Source organism: Pipistrellus kuhlii, unplaced genomic scaffold (assembly GCF_014108245.1).
Source record: "Pipistrellus kuhlii isolate mPipKuh1 unplaced genomic scaffold, mPipKuh1.p scaffold_m20_p_77, whole genome shotgun sequence".
NCBI classification, from domain to species: domain Eukaryota; kingdom Metazoa; phylum Chordata; class Mammalia; order Chiroptera; family Vespertilionidae; genus Pipistrellus; species Pipistrellus kuhlii.
Window position 1 is genome coordinate 965,001 of NW_023425581.1, and position 17,946 is coordinate 982,946.

Genomic DNA, 17,946 nt, shown 5'->3' on the forward strand with positions numbered 1-17,946 from the left:
TGGGTTCCCAGCCGCTTGCTCAGTGGTTAGTGTGCACCTACAAACCAGGAGGCCATGGTTCGGTTTCCAGTCAGGGCACAGGCTTGCTCCCCAGAGGGCAGCCGGTCCATGATTCTCTCTCATCATTAATGCTTCTCTCTCCCCCTCTCCCCTCCTCTCTGAAATCAATAAAAAATCATATTTTTAAAAAAGCGATGTGACCTTGGGAAGGCAGCTTACCCACTCCGGCCTCACTGTCCTCGCTGTAAGCTGGGGGTAGGAGGCCCCGCAGCTCTGAGGCTGCCGTGGGAGCGCGGTAGAAGGCAGGTGGAGGGCCTGGCTCAGGCGGCGCGCAGGTGGGTGCTGGTGCCGGTGCCGGTGATGGTGACGGTGCAGTGACAGTGACGGTGACGGTGAAGTGATGGTGACGGTGAGGTGACGGTGACGGTGAGGTGACAGTGACGGTGCCGGTGATGGTGATGATGACGGTGAAGTGACTCTGAGGTGATGGTGATGGTGATGAAGTGACGGTGACGGTGACGGTGATGGTGAGGTGACGGTGAGATCACGGTGATGGTGAGGTGACGGTGAGGTGACAGTGAGGGGACGGTGATGGTGACAGTGAGGTGACGGTGATGGTGACAGTGAGGTGACGGTGATGGTGAGGTGACGGTGACGGTGAGGTGACAGTGAGATGACGGTGACGGTGACAGTGAGATGACAGTGACAGTGCCGGTGCCGGTGCCGGTGATGGTGACAGTGAAGTGACGGTGAGGTGCTGGTGATGGTGATGGTGATGGTGAAGTGATGGTGATGGTGAGGTGACGGTAAGGTGACGGTGAGGTGACAGTGAGAGATGGTGATGGTGACAGTGAGGTGACGGTGACAGTGAAGTGACGGTGACAGTGACAGTGAGGTGACGGTGAGGTGACTGTGACAGTGAGGTGACAGTGAAGTGACGGTGACGGTGACAGTGAGGTGACGGTGAGGTGATGTTGAGGTGACGGTGACAGTGAGGTGACAGTGAAGTGACGGTGACGGTGACAGTGAGGTGACGGTGAGGTGATGTTGAGGTGATGGTGACAGTGAGGTGACAGTGAAGTGATGGTGACGGTGACAGTGAGGTGATGGTGACGGTGAGGTGACGGTGACGGTGAGGTGACGGTGACAGTGAGGTGATGGTGAGGTGACGGTGACGGTGAGGTGACGTTGAGGTGACGGTGAGGTGACAGTGAGGTGATGGTGAGGTAATGGTGACGGTGACGGTGACGGTGACAGTGAGGTGACGATGAGGTGACTGAGGTGACGGTGAGGTGACGGTGACGGTGAGGTGATGGTGATGGTGACGGTGACAGTGACGGTGACAGTGACGGTGATGGCTGTGATTCACAGGGAGGGCTCCTTGCCTCCGGCTCTCCCGCCAGAGAAGCCGCTCCAGAGTCTGCCAGGCCGTGCTGAGGGGCAGAGGCATGCCTCTGGTCCACCAGTGCCTCCCCTCCGCCAGGCAGCGGCGTGCCCACGGCCTGGGAGTGGGCGGGGAGTCACCGGTCCCGGCCGGGGCCTTCACCTGTTGCTACAGCAGCAGCAAAGGTGCCGAATGCTGTGAGTGAGCCGCAGCGGCCTTCCTGTCGGAACCTGTGCAGGATTTACCTTTCTAAGTGCTGTATAACCCCCCGGTACACGGTGTCAGCCGAAGGGGCAACACTTTTCTGAGATTTTCTCACCACAGCGGATCGCAGACTACAGCTCCCGCAGATAAAAGCGGCCCGGGGCTGACCGGGCTGGCTTGGATCTGATAAATGCACGCATCCCCTCGGGGGCAGCACGTCAGCACGTGTAAAACGAGTGCCTTGGAATATCCTGGGAGCCAGGCCACCTTTTGCTTTTTTTTAACTTTCAAATCTTCACCAGTTTCTTCATTCAGTTTGCGTTACAGTTGAGGAAAATGGAATTAGCCTTCGCAGATGCAGCCCTGAGTGTGTTTTGAAGGTGGATGCTGCCTCCTGAGAGGGTCACTGGGGTGGAGGTCACTCAGGCGACCGTCCGGCAGGCGGTGGCTCAGGCCCAGCGCAGCGGCAGCAGAGCCCCCTGGCGGTGCCCGCGGGCAGCTGGGCGCGGGGGTGGTGAGGAGTCCCCTCCTTCCCTGTCTGCTGAGGAGCCAGAGCGGAGGGGGGGGCTCTGGGGGGGTCAGAGAGGCCAGAGGGAAAGGACCCGGCGGGGCATTGATTGGGGTTTGGCCCCACAGAGCCAGGTCTGCAGGCACAGCAGGCTCGGCCCCTCATGGGTATAAGGTTCTCCCTCCCCCCCCCCCTCACCTCCTTCAATTCTGATTTCTCCACCTCCGTAATGAGTCCCGCTCATTACTGGGGAATAAACTTCACTGTAAATGCCTTGGTGGCCAGTTTCCTGCGCCTCAAACCTTACAATGGGCTCGTCCTTCTCCACCGTCTCACGGGGCCCGGCAGTCCTGCCCGGCTCTGGGCTGGGGGCAGAGATGTGCCGTGGGGAGAGCTCTTCCCCGGAGCCTGGAGGCCTCCTGCCTTCCCTTCCATTTTGGAATCTGCTTTTCCTTCCTGACTTAGTGCAAATGCCACCTCTTCCGGGAAGCCATTCCTGATTTCCCCTTGCCCTTCCCACTGATCAGTCCCATTGTCTGATCTGCATTGTGCATTATTCACACTTTTTAAAAATATATTTTTATTACCCAGCTGGGCATGGCTCAGTGGTTGAGTGTTGATCCAGGAACCAGGAGGTCACAGTTTACTTTCCGATTAGAGACAGGCACAGGCTGCAGGCTCAGTCCCCAAAGAGGGCCTGCAGGAGGCAGCTCATCAATGATTCTCTCCATCATTGATGTTTCTCTCTCTCTCCCTCTCCCTTCATTTCTGAAATCAATGAGAATATATACATGCATATATCTCCATTGATTTCAGAGCTCCCTTGCTGGGGAGGGAGCCTGCAACCCAGGCGTGTGCCCTAACTGGGGTGAACCAGTTACTTCCTGGTTCATGGGTCAATACTCAACCACTGAGCAACAGCGGCAGGGCCGTTTGTTGTAACTCTTATAGATCTTTCCTCAGATTTAAAAAATATATATTTTTATTGATTTCAGAGAGGAAGGAAGAGGGAGAGAGAGAAACATCGATGATGAGAGATGGTGACGGTGACGCCCCCTACTGGGGATTGAGCCCGAAACCTGACAGCTGTCTATAACCTTGGCCTGTCCCCATGCCCAGCCATGAGATGTGGGGTTTCCCCAGGGCTTTCAGAAGAGCATTGCCACCTCTGGTACTTTAAAAAAATCTATTTTTATTGATTTCAGAGCGGAAGGGAGGGGAGAAAGAGATAGAAACATCAATAATGAGAGAGAATCACCGGTCATTGCTGCTTCCTGCATGCCCCCACTGGGGAAGGAGCCTGCAACCAGGCATGTGCCCTTGACCAGAATGAAACCCGGTGCCCCTCAGTCCACAGGCCTATGCTCTAGCCACTGGGCAACACCAGCTAGGTCGGGTCACGACTGGGACCAGTGTGGTGGCCCTTCCTTTCTTTCTTTCTCTCTTTCTTTCTTCCTTCCTTTCTTTCCCTCTCTCTCTCCCTTTCTTTCTTCCTTTCTTTCTCTCTCTCTCTCCCTTTCTTTCTTTCTCTCTCTCTCTCTCTCTCTTTCTTTCTCCTCCTCCTCTTCCTCCTCCTCCTCCTCCTCCTCCTCCTCCTCCTCCTCCTCCTCCTTAATATATTTTATTGATTTTTTACAGAGAGGAATGGAGAGTGATAGAAAGTTAGAAACATCAATGAGAGAGAAACATCGATCAGCTGCCTCCTGCACACCCCCTACTGGGGATGTGCCCGCAACCAAGGTACATGCCCTTGACCAGAATCGAACCCGGGACCCTTCAGTCCGCAGGCCGGCGCTCTATCCACTGAGCCACACCGGTTTTGGCAATTTCTAGTGGCTCTGAAGGTTCCTCCGTCCTCTGCTTCATACGGAGCAAGGACTGCCATTGCCCTGACATCATGGTGGCTCCTCTGCTCACTCCGCCGTCAGCCAACTCTGCCCCTCGTCACCGCAGGCTACAAGACCCTCCTCAAGTGCCTGTCCGGCACATTCTGCCGCCGGGAGCTAATTGGCATCATGGGCCCCTCAGGGGCCGGCAAGTCCACGTTCATGAACATCTTGGCAGGATACAGGTGAGGCCGGCCGGGGGTGGGGGCAGGCCCCGGAGGACCCCCGGAGCCCTCAGGCGTCCGAGGGGCCTGGCCCCTCCCAACGCCGCCGCGCTGCCGCAGGGAGTCGGGGATGAAGGGGCAGATCCTGGTCAACGGGAGGCCACGGGAGCTGAGGACCTTCCGCAAGATGTCCTGCTACATCATGCAGGACGACCTGCTGCTGCCGCACCTCACCGTGTGCGAGGCCATGATGGTGAGCCGCGCCCTCCGGCGCCCGCCCGCCGCCTGCCCCGGGCCCGGCGCCCCTCGCGCACGGCTCACCGCCTCTTCTCTGGCCTCAGGTCTCTGCGAACCTGAAGCTGAGTGAGAAGCAAGAGGTGAAGAAGGAGCTGGTGAGTGGGCAGGGCGGGGGGATGGGACGGCCATCCTTTTCGGTGCTGCTGTGTTCTGCGCCCTGAGTCGGGGGGGGGAGAGGGGTGTACAGACTGGCGCACTAGACTGAACGGAGATGCTGAAGTTGGGGTCGGCCCAGCCCGGCCAACATGGCTCAGTGGTTGAACATCAGCCCATGAGCCGGGAGGTCACAGTTCCATTCTGCAGTCAGGACACAGGCCCAGGTTGCCTGCTTGGTCTCCACTAGGGGGCGTGCAGGAGGCAGCTGATCAATGATTGCCTCTCATAATTGATGTTTGTCTCTCTCCCCCTTTCCCTTCCCCTCTGACATCAATAAAAATATATTTTTAAAAAATAAATAAATATGCCCCGGCTGGTTTGGCTCAGTGGATAGAGCATCGGCCTGCGGACTGAAGGGTCCTAGGTTTGATTCCAGACAAGGCCACATGCCCAGGCTGTGGGCTCGATCCCCAGGAAGGGGTGGCAGGAGGCAGCCAATCCATGATTCTCTCTTCACTGATGTTTTCATCTCTCTCTCCCTCTCCCTTCCTCTCTGAAATCAATAAAAAGATGTTTTTTTAAATAAGTCAGTCAGTTGGGTGGTGCCGGGAAGCAGGGGCTGAAGCTGGTGGTTGGGCCGGCAGGTGACGGAGATCCTGACGGCGCTGGGCCTGCTGGCCTGCTCCCACACGCGGACAGCCCTGCTCTCGGGCGGGCAGAGGAAGCGCCTGGCCATCGCCCTGGAGCTGGTCAACAACCCGCCCGTCATGTTCTTCGATGAGCCCACCAGGTGCCCCCTCCCGGGCTGCCCTCCCCTCCGGGCCAGGACGCCGCCCCCCGCCCCCCGCCCCCCGCCCCCGCAGCCTGTGCTCCACAGGCAGAACCCGGCCTCCTTGCCTGACGCCCCCTCTCCTCCTCCGCACAGCCAGCCACCCAGTCCTGCAGACCCGCTCCTCTCCACCGCTAGCCCCCAGCCCCTCCCTGGTGCCAAGTTCACCACCAACCACCCCGCATTTCCCAGGCTGCTCCCTGTCCCCGCCTCCCCCATCCTCCCTCTGCGCCGGCAGGGAGCTTCCCAGAAGCCCGTCAGCCCTGGCCGGGTGCCCGGCCCTGGTGGGGGCTCTCACACCCATGTGTCTGTCTTCCCCGTCTCCTCCACTCCCTCTAAAACAATGGGGAATACCCTCCGGTGAGGACAAACAAAGGAAGCCAAGCCTGGCGAGCTCCCACCTGCCTCAGGACAGGGCGGCCTCACTCCGGCCGCAGTGACTCCGATTGTTAGAGCCCCTGACATGTGACTCATGCCTCTGCTTTCACTCACGGTCTTCTGCCCGGAATGCCCTCCCCCACCACGCCTGCCTTTCCCCTTCACCTGGCTAGCGTGCTCTCCTTCCAGAACCTTCTCTCGCTCCCCTGCAGCAGCCTCGTGCAGAGGGCTGAACCCGCCTCTCTTTCACTCCTGTTTCCACAGCATGTTCCGCCTCTCTGCCTCCTGTTTATTCCTCGTTGTGGTCTCACTGGGTGCTCCATGGGTGCTGTCACATGGGGCTGGGTCCCTCCAAATGTCTGGATCACAGTGTGTCTGGGCAGAGGGGCGGCCAGAGGGACCTTCCTGCCAGCCCAGCCCCGGCCCCAGCACTGCCTCTGGCAGGCTCCACCCAACCCGCCCGCCTCCCTCCCGCTCTCTCTGCAGCGGGCTGGACAGCACGTCCTGCTTCCAGGTGGTGTCCCTCATGAAGTCGCTGGCCCAGGGCGGCCGAACCGTCATCTGCACCATCCACCAGCCCAGCGCCAAGCTCTTCGAGATGTTCGACCAGGTGCGTGTCCCTGGCCTCAGGGCGGGGGGGTGGGGGGCGCAGCGGTGCGGCCGGCCCCTGAGCCTCGGTGTCTCCCCCTCCGCTCAGCTCTACATCCTGAGCCAGGGCCAGTGCATATTCAAGGGCCTGGCCACCAAGCTGGTCCCCTACCTGAAGGGCCTGGGCCTGCACTGCCCCACCTACCACAACCCCGCGGACTTCAGTGAGTGCGGCCGGGCGGGCGGGGTGGGCCGGCCGGGCCCTGCTCCCACCTGACCTCGCACCCAGCTTGCCGGGACCAGGCGGGAGCTCAGCCACGCCCCGCTCGCTGTCCCAGTTATCGAGGTGGCCTCTGGCGAGTACGGGGACCTGAACCCCATGCTGTTCCGGGCCGTGCAGCGCGGGCTGTGCGCCAGCGAGAGGACGAGCCTGGAGAAGAACACGGCCCCCGCGCCCGGCCCCCCCTGCCCGCTGGTGAGTGCGGCGGGGAGGGGAGGGCGGGCCGGCTCTCCTCGGGCCCTCCTCCCGCCCGCGTTTGAGATGTTATTACTACTTTTGAATCCTCATCAAGGATGTTTTTCACGGCTTCTGATGGAGTGGAAGGGCGGGGGCAGAGAGGGAGAGAAACACAGATGTGAGGGTTCCTCCCGTGCGACCCTGTGGGGCTGGGGGGAGCCTGTGCCCAGGTGCACCCGGAGCAGGAGCAGGCGTGGCCCTGCCCGCGGCCAGGCTGGCGCTGCCCGCTGCGCGGTGGCCGGGCTCCCTCTGGGGAGTGGCTGCGCGGCTGCGGGTGCTGTCTGGGCGGCCGGAGGCCAGGTGGCCGGGAGGACGGGAGGCCGGTGGCCTGGGGCTCGGTGGCCGGGAGGCCGGTGGCCTGGGGCTCGGTGGCCGGTGGCCTGGGGCGCGGTGGCCGGTGGCCGGTGGCCTGGGGCTCGGTGGCCGGTGGCCTGGGGCTCGGTGGCCGGGTGGCCTGGGGCTCGGTGGCCGGTGGCCGGTGGCCTGGGGCTCGGTGGCCGGGTGGCCTGGGGCTCGGTGGCCGGGTGGCCTGGGGCTCGGTGGCCGGGTGGCCTGGGGCTCGGTGGCCGGTGGCCTGGGGCTCGGTGGCCGGTGGCCTGGGGCTCGGTGGCCGGTGGCCTGGGGCTCGGTGGCCGGTGGCCGGTGGCCTGGGGCTCGGTGGCCGGGTGGCCTGGGGCTCGGTGGCCGGTGGCCGGTGGCCTGGGGCTCGGTGGCCGGGTGGCCTGGGGCGCGGTGGCCGGGTGGCCTGGGGCTCGGGGGCCGGTGGCCGGTGGCCTGGGGCTCGGTGGCCGGGTGGCCTGGGGCTCGGTGGCCGGTGGCCTGGGGCTCAGTGGCCGGTGGCCTGGGGCTCGGTGGCCGGGAGGCCGGTGGCCTGGGGCTCGGTGGCCGGTGGCCTGGGGCGCGGTGGCCGGTGGCCGGTGGCCTGGGGCTCGGTGGCCGGTGGCCGGTGGCCGGGTGGCCTGGGGCTCAGTGGCCGGGGGGCCGGTGGCCTGGGGCTCGGTGGCCGGGTGGCCGGTGGCCTGGGGCTCGGTGGCCGGTTGCCTGGGGCTCAGTGGCCGGTGGCCGGTGGCTTGGGGCTCGGTGGCCGGTGGCCTGGGGCTCAGTGGCCGGGAGGCTGGTGGCCTGGGGCTCAGTGGCCGGTGGCCTGGGGCTCGGTGGCCGGTGGCTGGTGGCCTGGGGCTCGGTGGCCGGGAGGCCGGTGGCCTGGGGCTCGGTGGCCGGTGGCCTGGGGCTCGGTGGCCGGTGGCCGGTGGCCTGGGGCTCGGTGGCCGGTGGCCTGGGGCTCGGTGGCCGGTGGCCGGTGGCCTGGGGCTCGGTGGCCGGTGGCCGGTGGCCTGGGGCTCGGTGGCCGGGTGGCCTGGGGCTCGGTGGCCGGTGGCCGGTGGCCTGGGGCTCGGTGGCCGGTGGCCGGTGGCCTGGGGCTCGGTGGCCGGGTGGCCTGGGGCTCGGTGGCCGGTGGCCGGTGGCCTGGGGCTCGGTGGCCGGTGGCCGGTGGCCTGGGGCTCGGTGGCCGGTGGCCGGTGGCCTGGGGCGCGGTGGCCGGTGGCCTGGGGCTCGGTGGCCCGGTGGCCTGGGGCTCGGTGGCCGGGAGGCCGGTGGCTCGGTGGCCGGTGGCCTGGGGCTCGGTGGCCGGTGGCCAGTGGCCTGGGGCGCGGTGGCCGGTGGCCTGGGGCTCGGTGGCCGGTGGCCTGGGGCTCAGTGGCCTGGGGCTCAGTGGCCGGGAGGCTGGTGGCCTGGGGCTCAGTGGCCGGTGGCCGGTGGCCTGGGGCTCGGTGGCCGGTGGCCGGTGGCCTGGGGCTCGGTGGCCGGTGGCCGGTGGCCTGGGGCTCGGTGGCCGGTGGCCGGTGGCCTGGGGCTCGGTGGCCGGTGGCCTGGGGCTCGGTGGCCGGTGGCCTGGGGCTCGGTGGCCGGTGGCCGGTGGCCTGGTGGCTGGCTGTGCTCCAGCCAGAGGAGCTGCGGCCGAGCGCTCAGGGCTGCTGGGGCGGCGAAGACCAAAGACCATCACAGAGCTCTTGGCAGCAGCAGTGTCCCTGGCGCCCTCACGCCCTCAGCGCCCGTGCTCCTCCGGTGGTCGCTGCCCCGGGTCTGACTGTGAGAGAGCGGCTGCTGCCGGCTCAGCGGCTGAGTGTCGACCTGTGAACCGGAGGTCACGGTTCGATTCCTGGTGGCTGGGTGTGTGGCTGGGTGTGTGGGTGTGGGTGGCTGGGTGTGTGTGTGGGTGGCTGGGTGTGTGGCTGAGTGTGTGGGTGGCTGGGTGTGTGGGTGTGGGTGTGTGTGTGTGTGTGTGTGTGGGTGTGTGTGTGTGTGTGTGTGTGTGTGTGGCTGGGTGGCTGGGTGTGTGGCTGGGTGGGTGGCTGGGTGGTAGCTGGGTGGCTGGGTGTGTGGCTGGGTGGTAGCTGGGTGGCTGGGTGGTAGCTGGGTGGCTGGGTGGCTGGGTGTGTGTGTGTGGGTGGCTGGGTGTGTGGGTGTGGGTGGCTGGGTGTGTGTGTGTGGGTGGCTGGGTGTGTGTGTGTGGGTGGCTGGGTGTGTGGCTGGGTGGGTGGCTGGGTGGTAGCTGGGTGGCTGGGTGTGTGGCTGGGTGGTAGCTGGGTGGCTGGGTGGCTGGGTGTGGCTGGGTGTGGCTGGGTGTGTGGTGGGTGGGTGTGGTGGCTGGGCTGTCGGTGGTCAGGGACCGTTTCCTCTCACAGGAGCTGGACCCCATAGAGAGCCACAGCTTTGCCACGAGCACCCTCACCCAGTTCTGCATCCTCTTCAGGAGGACCTTCCTGTCCACCCTCCGGGACACGGTGAGGCACCGGGCCCTGCGGGAGGCCGCTCTGAGCCGCCCCCGCTGCCCCTGCCGCCGTGGCCACTGCCCCGATGACCCGCCCACAGGTGCTGACCCACCTGCGGCTGGTGTCCCACGTGGTGATCGGCGTGCTCATTGGCCTCCTCTACCTGCACATCGGGGACGACGCCAGCAAGGTCTTCAACAACACGGGCTGCCTCTTCTTCTCCATGCTCTTCCTCATGTTCGCCGCCCTCATGCCCACCGTGCTCACCTGTGAGCAGAGCTGCCCAGGCAGGGCGGGTGCTGGGCTGGGGCGGGGTGCTGGCAGGGGGGGCGGGGTGCTGACAGGGGCGGGGTGCTGACAGGGGGGGCGGGGTGCTGACAGGGGGGGCGGGGTGCTGACAGGGGCAGGGTGCTGGCAGGGGGGCGGGGTCCTGGCAGGGGCGGGGTGCGGGCAGGGGAGGGGTGCTGGCAGTGGGGGCGGGGTCCTGGCAGGCGTGGGGTGCTGGGCAGGGGATGGGTGCTGGCAGGGGCGGCGGGGTCCTGGCAGGCGTGGGGTGCTGGCAGGCGTGGGGTGCTGGCAGGGGCGGGGTGCTGGCAGGGGGGCGGGGTCCTGGCAGGCGTGGGGTGCTGGGCAGGGGAGGGGTGCTGGCAGGGGCGGGGTGCTGGGCAGGGGGGGCGGGTTGCTGGCAGGCGTGGGGTGCTGGGCAGGGGCGGGGTGCTGGCAGGGGCGGGGTGCTGGCAGGGGGGCGGGGTCCTGGCAGGCGTGGGGTGCTGGGCAGGGGCGGGGTGCTGGCAGGGGCGGGGTGTTGGCAGGGGGGCGGGGTCCTGGCAGGCGTGGGGTGCTGGGCAGGGGCGGGGTGCTGGCAGGGGCGGGGTGCTGGCAGGGGCGGGGTGTTGGCAGGGGGGCGGGGTCCTGGCAGGCGTGGGGTGCTGGCAGGGGCGGGGTGCTGGCAGGGGCGGGGTGCTGGCAGGGGCGGGGTGCTGGCAGGGGCGGGGTGCTGGCAGGGGCGGGGTGCTGGCTGGGCGGGAGCCTGATCGCTGCGCGTCCTCAGTCCCCCTGGAGATGGCAGTCTTCATGAGGGAGCATCTCAACTACTGGTACAGCCTCAAGGCCTATTACCTGGCCAAGACCATGGCCGACGTGCCCTTCCAGGTGAGCTCTCCCTCCACCTGCCGCCCCCCTCCCTCCTCGCTCCTGCCAGCCTCGCTTGCTTGCCTCCCTCCCCCTTGTCACCGTCATCTTTTCCTTTCCTTCTCCTCCAAAAATGGGTGGTGAGGACCTGCCGTGCGCCATGCTCCGTGCCAGGCAGGGACGTAGTAGTGAGCAAGACGGACAGTCTTTTAAAACATATAAATATATGTACACACTAGAAGCCCGATGCACGAAGACTCGTGCTGGAATGGGCTTTCCTTTCCCTGGCGGCCGGCACCCTTTCCCTCCAGCCCAGCCCCTTTCCGCTCAGGCCCCCCTTCTCGCTGCCCAGAGGCCCTGAGGGACAGGGTTGGGGAGTGGATGCAGAACACTTGTATTGTCGCCATGGTGACAACGCAAGTGTCCCATCCCTGTCACTCAGCACCTGTGTATGCAAATTAAATCACCATCATTGTTGAGTTAACTTGCATATCACTCCTGATTGGCTGGTGGCATAGAAGAGGTACGGTCAATTTACATGTTTGTCTATTGTTAGGTAAAATATATATCCTATATAATAAAAAGCTAACATGCAAATCAACCGAGTGGCAGAACGACCAGACACTGTGACCCACTGACCACCAGGGGGCAGATGCTCAGTGCAGGGAGGTGTCCCCTGGTGGTCAGTGTGCTCCCACTGGGGGAGTGCGGCTCAGCCAGAAGCCGGGCTCATGATTGGCGAGTGCAGGGGCAATGGTGGGAGGCCTAAGCTGTCAGTGGGACATCCCCCAAGGGCTCCAGACCCAAGTGCATGAACTTTGTGCACTGGGCCTCTGGTATACATATAAACGTAAACATATACACGAGGCCCGCCGCGTGAAAACGTGTGCACCGGCCTGCTCCTCTCACAGCCCCGGAGCCTCGGGGATGTCCCACGGCTCCTTGGCGAGCAGGCCTAAGCCACAGTCTGGACTCCCTCTGTGGGAGGCAGCCGGCCGGTCAGGGAAGGCGGTGCCCCCATCATCCCGCTGCTGCTGCCCCACTGCCAGCCACAGGGGTGCCTGCCCAGGCTGCTGGAGCCCACACCGCACAGCGCAGCCTGCCTGTGTCCTCTCCGGGCCGCCTGAGCCCCCTGCCTGTCTCTGTCTCTGTCTCTGCTCCACGCCTCACCTGCGTGCACAGCCTCCTCCTGTCCGTCATGACCCGTTACAGGGTCCTGGCCTAATTTGCATATTACCTCTTTTGCTATAGAGAGATTTCTTTATTGATTTCAAAGAGGAAGGGCGAGGGAGAGAGAAGCATCAGTGATGAGAGAGAATCATTGATGGGCTGCCTCCTGCACATCCTGCACTGGGGATGGAGCCCACAACCCAGGCCTGTGCCCTTGGCTGAAATCAAACCCGAGACCCTTCCGTCCACAGGCTGACGCTCTACTCACTGAACCACACCAGCTAGGGTGACTCCGTGATTCTTATTTGAAGCGTAGAGGACAGCGCAGGCTCCGGAGCCCTGCTGCTGGGGGCGCTGGGAGACTCGGGCGGGGTGCCTGCCTCAGAGTCCCCTCTGTGAAATGGGTGATGATGGAGCCGAGCTTGGAGCAGCGTGAGAATGACATGAGCTGCTGCCTGCCCAGTACTGAGAGTGTGCGTGGCACACACGCGTGTCCAACGACGGTTAGCTGTTTGGGCTGTTGTTGCCCCATCGCCCTGCTTCAAGCCCTGGGGCCCCAGGAACCCACATGGCACCTTTGTGTGAATCAGTCAAAGGTGCCCCTGCCCTGGCTGGTGTGGCTCAGTGGTAGAGCATTGTGGATTAAAGGGTCCCGGGTTCGATTCCGGTCAAGGCTCATACCTTAGCTGGGGTGTCTGCAGGAGGCACCCAGTTGATGTGTCTCTCTCACATCCTTGTCTCCCTGTCGCTCCCCTCCCTTCCTCTACACCAGCGGGAAGGTATCCTCCTGTGAGGACACACAGCTCACAGTGCCCTCCTCAGGGGGCGCCTCCTCAGGGGGTGCTGAGCTGCCTCTCTTTGGGGGGCTGCCCTTGACCAGGTGTCCTTGTGCAGGGAACGGCCTGCAGGGCTGTGTGTGGTAGGCTGGTCCTGGCCCTTCAGGAGTTAGTAACAAGCGGACAGAACGCCCGCGTACAATTAACCAGTTAACGACCGGGCGGGAGCCGGGGAGCTGGGGGAGCTCTGCCCTGCGTCCGGGACCCGGAGGCGCTGTGCCCGGCGAGGCACGAGGCCACGTGGCCAGGGAGGAGGACATGTGGCCGGGCAGCGTGAAGGGAGTGAGGGCAGGACTGGGCCCGAGCCCCCAGGAAGAGCTGCTCCAGGCCCCGCCTGTGCGCCCCAGGTGGTGTGCCCCGCCTTGTACTGCAGCATCGTGTACTGGATGACGGGCCAGCCCGCGGAGACCGGCCGCTTCCTCCTCTTCTCGGCCCTGGCCACGGCCACGGCGCTGGTGGCCCAGTCTCTGGGGCTGCTCATCGGAGCCGCCTCCAACTCCCTGCAGGTGGGAAGGCTGGCGTCGGGGCTGGGAGGGGAGGGCGGGCTGGCCCAGGAGTGGCAGACCTGCAGGAGACCTCTCACTGGGATGGCCGGCCCGCCCCCAGGTGGCCACGTTTGTGGGCCCGGTGACGGCCATCCCGGTGCTCCTGTTCTCCGGCTTCTTCGTCAGCTTCAAGACCATCCCTGCCTACCTGCAGTGGAGCTCCTACCTCTCCTACGTCAGGTCAGTGCGGCCGGCGCCCCCGCAGTGCCCCTGCGGGCCAGCCCCGGGCAGAGCTCCATCTGCCGGGGGAGCAGGGCCTCCTCCACGCTGCCCGCCCCGAGGGCGGGGCCTCCACGCTGCCCGCTCCCTCCACGCTGCCCGCCCCGAGGGCGGGGCCTCCACGCTGCCCCGCTCTGACACCCCTGCTCGCCCAGGTATGGCTTCGAGGGTGTGATCCTGACCGTGTACGGCCTGGGGCGCGGGGACCTAGTCTGCCCGTTCCGGGAGGAGCGCTGCCCGCTCCGGGAGCCGCAGAGCATCCTCCGAGCACTGGACGTGGAGGACGCCAAGCTCTACGTGGACTTCCTGGTTTTAGGCATCTTCTTCCTGGCTCTGCGGCTGCTGGCATACCTCGTGCTCAGGTACCGGGTCAAGTCGGAGAGATAGAGCCCGGCCCGCAGTGGCTGGCCCGCCTTTGGGACTGTTAAACCTGTGGACTGGACCCCGGGTGCTGGCCCCGCTGCCTGCCCTCTGCCGGCATCCCCCAGGCCAGCGGCCATTCTCCCCACCGGGGCCTGGCGCGGGCTCAGCCCTCCGTGCCGTGCCCAGGCGTCTTCCGGGAAGTGGTTTGTAGCTTCCCCCTTCTCTCCTCAGCCTGCATGCAAAGATCACGGGCCGTCATGCTCCCTCCGGCCTGGCACCCTCTGGGGGTCCCAGTGCACTGTCAGAAAGCGGAGGTCCAGGGCTGGGCCCTGACGGTCCCCGAAGTCCGGAGTGGGCGTGAGAATGGGTGGGAAGGCTCTGCAGACTCCCTCCTCCCCCCTTGCTGCTGGACAATCTGCTGGACAGAAGCTGGGTTTCTGTCTGCACCGCCCCGCCCCCCGGGCCTGGGGATGGGAGCGCATGGGCCCTGGTGCCCTTCCCCCTCCGCCCTCTGGCTGCGCAGCCGGGCAGCATCTCTGCAATAACTGTCTCCCGCCCGCCCGCCCGGCCGCCCGCCCCCCGGCTGCAGAGCTCACCCCCTCCGGGCTGAGTGAGAGAAGCCAGGCCTCCCTCCTGTACTCCCCGGGCCTGCCATGCCCGCTTCCCAGGAGCCCAGGCACAGACCTGGGACCAGGCCTCTCGGCCTCACCCCATGTGGGTGGCCTGGTGCTGGCGGGTGCCGCCCTCCCCGGTCCTGCTCTGGCAGGAAGGGTGAAGCCATGTTGTCCAGGGCGTCTTCGGTCTGTAGGTTCTGCCCCAGGCTTCCCCTCCTCCCGAGCCGGGGTGGCACAGGGCCTTCCTTCCCTGGAGTTCAGGGCCTGACACAAGCACAAGCAGGAGCATCACTGGCCTCGGCCACTGGCACCAGGGCCCTGTGTGCCACACTGGCATTCTCACTCCTCCGTCCCTTCCCCAGCCGCGTGCTGCTCATTCATGCCCATCTCTCCCCCTGGGCACGCCCTGAGCTCCAGGGTCAGACGCCTGGAGCGGGTCTGGCTTTCCTGGTGGTCCAGGCTCATTCCAGGTCTGATTTTCCTTCCCTAGGACTCTTTTCTTCCCTTTTTTAATAAACATATATTTTTATTGATTTCAGAGAGGGAGGGAGAGGGAGAGACAGAAACATCAATGATGGGAGAGAGTCATCACTTGGCTGCTCCTGCACACGCCCCAGGCATGTGCCCTAAGAATTGCCCGTGACCTGGTTTGTAGGACGCTCAGCCACTGGCCCCTGGGCCTGGCTCCTCTCCGTCATTACTGTGCGCAGTTCCCCCAGAGGCCGGGACGCGTGGGCTCACCGTCACTAATAAAGCCTATATTTGTAGTGTGTGGTGTGTGCGGTGTGTGGGTCTGACCTGAGAGCTGGGAGGGGTCTTCAGAGCACAGGCAGGGAGCTGTGGCTTAGGGAGCCCGCGGCAGGGGGAGTCCTCAGCATGTGTCACCTAGGAAACGGGCATCTGGTGGATATCTAGACCATGTTCTACATCTTACAAACGCTTCCTGCTTATCGTCTCAAGGGAGTCCCCCGACAGTCCTGCGTTCTTCTTCATGGCAATCCATTGCAGATGGGAACCCTGAGACGTGGATTAAAGCACTGTCTGGGGCCCTTAGCTAACGAAGATGGATAGGAACCAGGTCTCCAGCCTCTCTGCTCCTCGTCCTTGACATCGACGGGGGCCCGGGGGCCCGCTGGCCGGGTGCGGCCTGTGTCTGCGGCTGCGGTGTGTCTCAGCAGAGGGATACACTTTCTCCTTAGAGCTGACGGCCCCGGTGCTCGTGGCTGCGCCCAGGGAGCTCCCTGACGGGCTGGATCAGGCTCCCGTCTAGACTGGTGTTTTTGCCTGGAGATGGACTGACTTTGTTTCTGTTGGGGGTGGAGAGTGGGAGGGGGAAATGTAAAGAAATCCAGCCCCTGAAATTCTAGTTAGTTTTTGGGACATTCTAGGTGCCACCTTCTCTCAAAAGTGATGCCAATATTTGTTTGTTGGTTTATAATTTTACTTTAAAAATCTATTTTTATTGATTTCAGAGAGGAAGGGAGAGAGAGAGAGAGAAACATCAATGGTGAGAGAGAATCATTGATTGGCTTCCTCTTGCACACCCCTTACTAGGGATAGAGATCACAGCCTGGCACGTGCCTTGCCTGGAATCAAACCCAGGACCCTTTGGCCCACAGGCTGATGCTCTATCCACTGAGCCACACGGGAGAGCACATTTCACCCTTAGATCGTTTTTCTTAAGATTCTTCGTCTTTGCGCTTTCTCTCTGAAAATGCAAATGCCTGCGACTCAAGCACCTATCCGTTGGTCTGTAAATTTCCTTGGTTGCTAAGGAGATGAGCAGCGAATCCAGCGCTGGTGAAGTGCAGGAGCGTGCGGGTCTCTGCCAAGGGAGCTCCTCAGGTTCCAGCCGCACCCCCGAAGCTGCAGGAGGAAGCCGGGCTGGAGGAGTGATTGCACAAGCTCTCAGTTAGGTGCCCTCGCCTGCCACCGAGAAGCAACAGCGATTTCTCCACCAGTGCCTCCCCGCAAACACCCTCCCCAGCCCAGCGAGCTCTGAAATGGCCTGCTCTCCCCTGCGGCCGCCCTTCCTGGCTCCGAGGTCACTCCCACACAGCCACCTGTCGGGCTGTGCCAGGGCAGAGGTCAGGCGACAGAGCACGCGAGCACGCCCCCGGGCCCCAGGCCACAAGAGGCCAGTCAATCCTATGTTACCAAAAAGCTGACATGGCCCGCCTGGGGGTGCTGAATGGCTGAGCTTGGGCCTGTGGACTAAGAAATCACGGTTCGATTCCCAGTCAGGGCACAGGCCCGGGTTGTGGGCTCCATCCCCAGTGGGGCTGTGCAGGAGGCAGCCGATCAATGATTCTCTCTCATCATTGGTATTTCTCTCTCTCTCCCTCTCTGAAACAAACAAACAAACAAACAAACCACAACAACTAAAGATTTAAGAAAGCTGACAGGACTGTCATACCAAGGGGGAGGGAGCCTGCTCTGAGCTGGGGCAAGTCACTGCCGCCGGCCCCTCGGCCCCACACGATAAGTAAGCGGGGAAGCCAGAGGAGTCCCCAGGCCCAGCACGCCACATCTGAGCCCACATTCACTGAGTGACTCTCCTCCCTCTCCCAGACTCTCTGCTCCCCTTTCAGAATATCTCTTACAGTGCACACGCGCCACTGTCCCTGCTGCCTGGACTTCCCCTCCTGGGCGCTCGCGCGCGCGCTCTCTCTCTCTCTCTCTCTCTCTCTCTCTCTCTCTCCCCCTCACTCAAGGATATTTCCCCATTGATTTGAGAGAGTGGGAGGGAGAGGGAAAGATAGAAATATTGATGTGAGAGAAATACATTGATTGGTTGCCTCCTGCATGCGCCCTGACCAGGGCCCAGGCTGGGAGGAGCCCTTGATTGGAATCGAACCCAGGACCCTTTGGTCCAATGCTCTATCCACTGAGCCAAGCCAGTCGGCCTGGACTTATCTCTTAGAATCCAGCTCAGCAGTCATCTCTTCTGCCAGAGGCAGTTAGTACCCCCCACCCCTCCCACCAGGACGTTCCTAAGCTTCTGTCTCCTCTGAAGCACCATCATTTGGGCCCCTGGACGAGAACTGCTGATCTGTCTGGGGCCTGCACCCCTTGTTCAGCACTACCCCAATGCCAGTGTTTATCAGCTCTGCCTTCCGTCCAGACCAGTGGTCCCCAACCTTCTCCTGGCCACACACCACCTGAGCGTCTCTAACATCCTATGTGACACAGAATTCTTCTAACAAAGGGAGCTCCTATTTACGGGAGGAAGCCTAAAGGCCATTAACTTGGCCTAAAGAAGCTTCCAAAAACAGGGCACCCATGAGAGAGAAAAATAAAAGAACGAAAGGACAGGTGAAGTACTGAGGAAGAAATTACTAGAAATTGTTGAAAAAATAATAATAATATGAAGTGACATGAAAAAATAGAAAATAGTTTCAAAAGATATAACAGAGAACTGAAATGCATAAATGTCAGAATAT

At 63.2% G+C, this 17,946-nt stretch overlaps 1 protein-coding gene across 1 annotated transcript in view; it reads left to right on the forward strand.

The window, feature by feature from the left end:
- ABCG4 (ATP binding cassette subfamily G member 4) overlaps window positions 1-15,014 on the forward strand; it is a 19,624-nt gene extending 4,610 nt beyond the window's left edge. The window contains exons 3-15 of the mRNA XM_045576193.1: window positions 4,050-4,167; window positions 4,267-4,399; window positions 4,488-4,538; window positions 5,184-5,329; window positions 6,233-6,356; window positions 6,444-6,558; window positions 6,673-6,809; window positions 9,539-9,637; window positions 9,726-9,894; window positions 10,677-10,777; window positions 13,110-13,268; window positions 13,369-13,487; window positions 13,682-15,014. Coding sequence (XP_045432149.1) covers window positions 4,050-4,167; window positions 4,267-4,399; window positions 4,488-4,538; window positions 5,184-5,329; window positions 6,233-6,356; window positions 6,444-6,558; window positions 6,673-6,809; window positions 9,539-9,637; window positions 9,726-9,894; window positions 10,677-10,777; window positions 13,110-13,268; window positions 13,369-13,487; window positions 13,682-13,913 — 1,703 coding nt within the window. The 3' untranslated portion in view covers window positions 13,914-15,014. The remainder of the gene's footprint in view (window positions 1-4,049; window positions 4,168-4,266; window positions 4,400-4,487; window positions 4,539-5,183; window positions 5,330-6,232; window positions 6,357-6,443; window positions 6,559-6,672; window positions 6,810-9,538; window positions 9,638-9,725; window positions 9,895-10,676; window positions 10,778-13,109; window positions 13,269-13,368; window positions 13,488-13,681) is intronic.
- Window positions 15,015-17,946: the final 2,932 nt, after the last annotated feature.